We start from the raw sequence: 6,000 nt of genomic DNA, 5'->3' as shown, positions 1-6,000 counted from the left end.
CAGGTTTTGGTATTGGGATTGTTTGCTTCCCAAACAAGTTGACAAACCTTTGGTGATTTGCTTTCATTAGTCCAAGTTTCAATAAATAAGAACAAACAATTCTAAACTAAGAACGCATTTAACTACTCTAGTAAATTTCCCCGCAGAATCTGGGTCTGTAATGTGAAGTCTTAACTAGCTTAGTCACAGGGGTGGGACCATGTGGGATGTTTGCTATTAAGTATCACTCACATCTTAAAACTTTTGCCTGAGCAACTGTCACGGAGTCTCCCCTTTCTCTAAGTATTAAAAGAAAATCCTGAGGAAAGAAATCTCGAAGATGGCTTCAGTCTGTTTCAACGTAGAATCCAGCCTTGAAACTAAGTTTCTTTAAAAAGAAGTTTTCCTCCCTTCCCAAATCAGCAAAGGGTAACTGGATCCGCGGCCACGTAGGAGCCTCTAGGGGCCCTAAATCCGGAGTCTCTAGGGGTAGGCAGAGATCCGCGGGTTTGCCTGGGCCAGAAGTCTTTCTCTTCTAACTGTAGATCGCAGCCCAATCCCAAAGAGTTCTCGACTTCTCCCTCGGGGACTGGTCCCTTTGAACTTCCAGAAGGCCCGCCTCTTCCCCGGGCTGGCCAGCTCACGGGACAGGACCGGCTCGGGCGGCGCAGGGCTGGCCTGGCGCGCGGCCGCGGCTCCTCCCCTCCCTCGGATGTGGCCGGGGGGCGGGGGGCGGGAGAGAGGGGGTGGCTGCTGCCGCCCGGGGAGAGCCGGGAGTCTTTTCCACGTTTGCAAAGGCCGCCGCACATCCAGGCCCGACCCGCGCCGCCCGAGCTCCGTGCGCCCTCGCGGCTCCCCGCCGCGCCCCCTCCTCTCCTCGCCCCCGATGGCGATCAGAGCCCGGAGTTGGCGGCCCCCGCCGCCGCCGCTGCTCCTGCTGCTTCTCTGGGTGACCGGGCAGGCGGCCCCTGTGGCGGGCCTGGGGCTGGGTTCGGACTCGGAGCTGCAGATTGAGCGGCGCTTCGTGCCCGAGGAGTGTCCGCGCACCGTGCGCAGCGGCGACTTCGTGCGCTACCACTACGTGGGGACGTTCCCCGACGGCCAAAAGTTCGACTCCAGGTACCGCGCCCCGCGCGCCAGCCGGACCTCAGAGGCTGCAGCGCCCGTTTTCCCGCTTCCCGGTCTCCGGACAGGCCTTTCCCTCCCGATGGACCTCCCCCAGCTCCACCCCTCGAACCCGCGCTCCTCCCTTTCCCTCTTCTCACCCCAAAGCTTCCCCGACCCTTCATCCCTTCAGCCTGGGGGATGCGGGGGCCCTGGAGCCTGCCGGCCCTTTTGCTCGCCTGGTGGGCTGGAATCTTCCTGGGACCTTGCGCAGCGGGGTTGGCGCCGATCACCCACTTCTCCGCCCTGCGCAGTAACACGCGCGAAATATTCGTAAAGAGCTAGCCCCCTAGCCGACCCCCGAGAGTAAATGTTAGTGTTCGCCTGTCTGTCTGCCTTGACTGTTCCTTCCGGCCCAGGCCCTTGAGTGTCAAGTCATTCATGCCCCTCAATGCTGATGGTGATGGAGGTGGCGATAGCAGCCGCTAACATTTATGGAGTTGTTACAGTTGTTACAGGATGGTTCTCAGTGCTTTTCATATAACGAATTTATTTAATTCTTAACCACCGTTTTCTGTGTAGGTATTATCATTACCGTTATTTTGCCAGTGAGATAACTTGAGCCCATGGAGGCTGAGAAACTTGTTTAAGCGAGATAGTTTTGAAATCCGAACAATCCTAGTCCAGGATTTGTGCCCATTAACTACCGCCCTCCCCTTATGGCCTTACAAAAAAACTCCCTGGGCAGGAGGTCGTCCAGAGCAAGTCACTCAGCTTTGCCCCATGCCCGGTGTCCACAGTTCCTGCCCTTGAATCTGCAGCGAGATCACAGCTTCCCCAGTTTAGCATTAGGGTTAACAGGCCCCTTCTCCAGCTCCAAGCTGCTCTCCTTCCCCAGACTTTGTTACGGTCCTAGGTCTGTGTCCACACTTCTCTTCGTGAATCACCAGGCTAAGTAAAGAGAACAATTTGTTAGCATCTGCTTTGTGCTTGAGGCGGGGCTAAGCTCATTCCTGAGGTTATCTTTTAAAAGGTACTCTCTGTCTTTTTTGCCTTTTAAAAAATTCCAGACAGTGAGTGTATATACAAAAGCTGGTTAGTATTTGATGTGGCACATAGCAAGCACTGAGAAATATTCATTCTCTTATTGTTTCAGTTGCTTCTTTTTAAAACAGGTTTATTGAGATATAATTTACATTCCATACAATTCACCCATTTAAAGTGTATGATTCATTTTTTTTTTTTTTAGTATATTCACAGTTGTGAAATCATCACAACTCTCTAATTCTAGAATATTTTCCACACTCCAAAAAAAGAAACCCATCAGCAATTACTCCCTTTCCCTCCAGGTCTAGGTAACCACTAATCTGCTTTCTGTCTCTTTATGGAATCTTGCCATTTGCAGCCTTTGGGTTTGGTTTCTTTCACATAAGCTTGGTTCATTTATGCTGTAGCATGTATCAGCTCTTATTCCTATTTATGGCTGTATAATATTCCATATCATTAATTAGCTGATAGGCTTTTGAGTTATTTATACTTTTTGATTATTATGAATAATGATGTTATGAACATTCACATGCAAGGTTTTGTGTGGACGTATGTTTTTTTTTTTTTTTTTTGGACGTATGTTTTCATGTCTTATGGATATAGGCCTAGAAGTGGAACTGCTGGGTCCTATGGTAACTATGTTTAACTTTTTTAGGAACTGCCAAACTTGTTTTCCAATGTGGCTGCACTATTTTACAATCCCACAGCAGTATGTGAGAGTTCCTGGTTCGCCATGTTCTCACCAACACTTGTAATTGTATGCCTTTTTGATTATAGCCGTCCTAGTGGATATGAAATAGTAGGTCATTATGGTTTTGATTCATGAATCTCTAATGGTGAATGATGCCGCACATCTTTTCATGAGTTTATTGGCCATTTGTATATCTTCTTTTGCTTCACCAGTTAGAAAATAGTTAAGACTTTCCTGCTTACGCTGATGTTAATTAATAATTCCCACTGGAACAAATCATCCAATACTTTCTACCCTCTAGAATGGTAGCCACTGTGAGGCAATGTAAAAGTGAAAAGAGAAAGTGTTAGTTGCTCAGTCATGTCCGACTCTTTGCAACCCCATGGATTGTAGCCTGCCAAACTCCACTGTCCATGGAGTTCCCCAGGCAAGAATGTTGCCATTCCCTTCTCCAGGGGATCTTCCTGACCCACAGACAGTGGAAATACAGATGAGCTGTCATCCATTCTGCAAATGTGTATGCAGTGTCTGCCCCTGAGGATGGTGTTCCCTCCCTGCGCTCTGGCTATTGTCCAGACAATTATACACTGTGTTAAGTACAGAAAGAATAATATCACACACTTCTGTCTCTCACATAGAGTTCACAGATAGTTCTTACATTGTGCCTTTACATATATGAACTACACTGAATTCTTTTAACCTCACAATACAATACCATCTCATTACAAATGAAGAAATTGGGGCTCAGAAAGTTCAAGTAATTTACCCAAGATGATAACTACTAAGTGGTGGAGTGGGGCTTTGAATCTAGGCAGTTTAGTGCCAGAGTCTCAAGTTTATATTCTGTAGTCCACTCGTGTGTGATGGAAGAATGGCAAGGAGCTTTGGAACCACCCAGAAAGTTTAACTGTATGTTGTGTGTATTGGTGTGTTTGTGTCTGGTTGTGGGACTGGTCAAGATGGAGTTTTAGGATGTGTAAGTCACTTCACTTGTGTCCGACTCTTTGCTACCCCATGGATTATAGCCCACCAGGCTCCTCTGTCTTTGGGATTTCCCACGAAAGAATATTGGAGTGGGACGCCATTCCCTTCTCCAGGGGATCTTTCGGAGCCAGGGATCAACCTGTCTCCTGCATCTCCTGAGTTAGCAGGTGGGCTCCTTACCACTCGTGCCACCTGGGAAGTTGATGTGTGCCTGTATATGTGCCTGGTTGGGGGCTGGTCAAGATGGAGTTCTGGGACAGCAGGAATAAAATCTGAGCAGGATTAAAATTTACCAGGAGGAACTGAGGGATGAGGGCTGGGGGTGGGGGTGGGGAAGAAAAAGCGAGAGTGGTGGAGGGAAGAGCACATGCAGAGGCCTGGAAGAGGGGCCACGTGGAAGCTGCTTAGTATGGCCTGAGCTTGGAGTGGGAGTAGAAGAGCGACAGGGAGGGAAAAAGAGGAGGCGAAAGGAGGTCAGAGAGACGAGGTCAACTTTTAAGAGCTCTCCTCTGCCTGGCTGTGGAGTTTGGTCTTTGTCTAGGGACAATGGGAAGCCATTGAAGAGTCAGTCCTGGGTGTGAGAGACCAGAACTGCATTTTATTGTACAGAAGTCCCTGTGGTTGCAGTGTAGACGACGGGATGGTGGGAGCAGCATACAGAGTAGGTGATCGATTAACGCGTTTCCTTCTAGGGCCTCCATTCCTTTGGGAATTTATGAATTATATTAGAGCATTCCTTTGCTATTCCTTCACAAAGGGCTTCAGTTCAGTTCAGTTGCTCAGTTGTGTCTGACTCTTTGCGACCCCATGGAGTGCAGCACACCAGGCTTCCCTGTCCGTCACCAAGGGAAGATGCGGTACCTTCTCTGTCCATCACCCTGTACCTTCCCTGTCCATCACCAGGGAAGATGGACAGGCTTCCCTGTCCATCACCAGGGAAGATGGACAGGCTTCCCTGTCCATCACAAAGAGCTTAGGGAAGGAGAAATCTAGGTGCTTTGGGCTTTGGCTGTTAATTTGGAGGTTTGGCCCAGAAGAAAATGATGGCTGTCAGTCTGACCAGAGTCATAAAACACAAAGGGCCTTTCTTTCCACAGAGCATTCTTCCTGCATCTGTGCCTGGCACTTGGGGGCAGTTGGTGTCTTTTCAGCTTATGGGTGTTTGCAGTTGCCAGGAGGCCCCGCCCTTCAGCCCTTGGTCACTGGCTTAGGCATGGTTCCATTTTATTTTGGAGCCTCCTCGGGCTTGTTAGCTTGCTCTATGGGTACTGCTCTAGATTGAAGGAGAAGATGGCAGCTTCCCGCCAGCAGGTTTCTGGGGGGGCTCCTGCTGTCACCCTTCAGGCCTTGGGAGCTCCTTGTCCACCATTCTTGAGTCAGCTTTTGAAGAGTTCCATTGCATTCCAAGTAGTAAGGGACTGAAGTTTAACATGTTCTGTTATCTTTAGCAGGCAAAACCAGCATTCTGGTCACAGCCTTCAGGCCTGTTCTGCAGGTCCCTAAAGTCTATACATTCAGTAAATATTACTGTAGGAACTTCCCTGGTGGTCCAGTGGTTAAGACTCCATGCTCCCAATGCAGGGGGCCCGGGTTCAATTCCTGTGCAGGGAACTAGATCCCACAGTATGCAACTAAGAGTTCACATGTCACAACTAAAGGTTCTGCATCCTGCAATGAAGATTCAGGATCCTGAGTGCTGCAACTAAGACCTGGTGCAGACAAATAAATAAATATTTTTTAAAAAGTAATAATACATATTAGTGTGTGCCCACTATATGCCCTGTTGGGTATTATAGAGTTGTAGATGCTTGGACCCAGTGGTGTTCAAACTGTACAGGCATCAGAATCACCTGGAGAGCTTATTATACACAGTTTCTGATTAGGTAGGTCTGGGATGGGGGCTGAGAATCGTATATCTAACAAGTCCCTAGGTGATGCTGATGGTGTGGTCTAAGACCACATTTCGAGAACCATTGCTCTAAAAGAATCATAAACTCATAATGGAGCTCAGCTTCATTTTATATATTCATTATTCAACAAATATTTGTTGAATACCTACTATTCTAGTTGCTGAGATGTAGGAGACATAAAACAGACAATAGTCCCTGCTTCTGATGGTGGATACATGTTATTTTACATTTGTCCAAATGCATAGAGTATATATCACCAAGAGTGAACCCTGATGTAGAAGCTAT

The 6,000-nt window shown here is 48.1% G+C and overlaps 1 protein-coding gene across 1 annotated transcript in view; it reads left to right on the top strand.

Annotated features, from left to right (window-relative positions):
- The first annotated feature begins 636 nt into the window (after positions 1–636).
- The window catches only part of FKBP9 (FKBP prolyl isomerase 9), a 42,942-nt gene continuing 37,578 nt past the window's right edge, over positions 637–6,000 (top strand). Inside the window, exon 1 of the mRNA XM_040259661.1 lies at positions 637–1,098. Coding sequence (XP_040115595.1) covers positions 692–1,098 — 407 coding nt within the window. The 5' untranslated portion in view covers positions 637–691. The remainder of the gene's footprint in view (positions 1,099–6,000) is intronic.

This window comes from Oryx dammah, unplaced genomic scaffold, assembly GCF_014754425.2.
Source record: "Oryx dammah isolate SB20612 unplaced genomic scaffold, SCBI_Odam_1.1 HiC_scaffold_18, whole genome shotgun sequence".
NCBI lineage: Eukaryota > Metazoa > Chordata > Mammalia > Artiodactyla > Bovidae > Oryx > Oryx dammah.
Note: the sequence above shows the minus strand (reverse complement) of the source record. Positions and strands in the feature narration are given on the sequence as shown.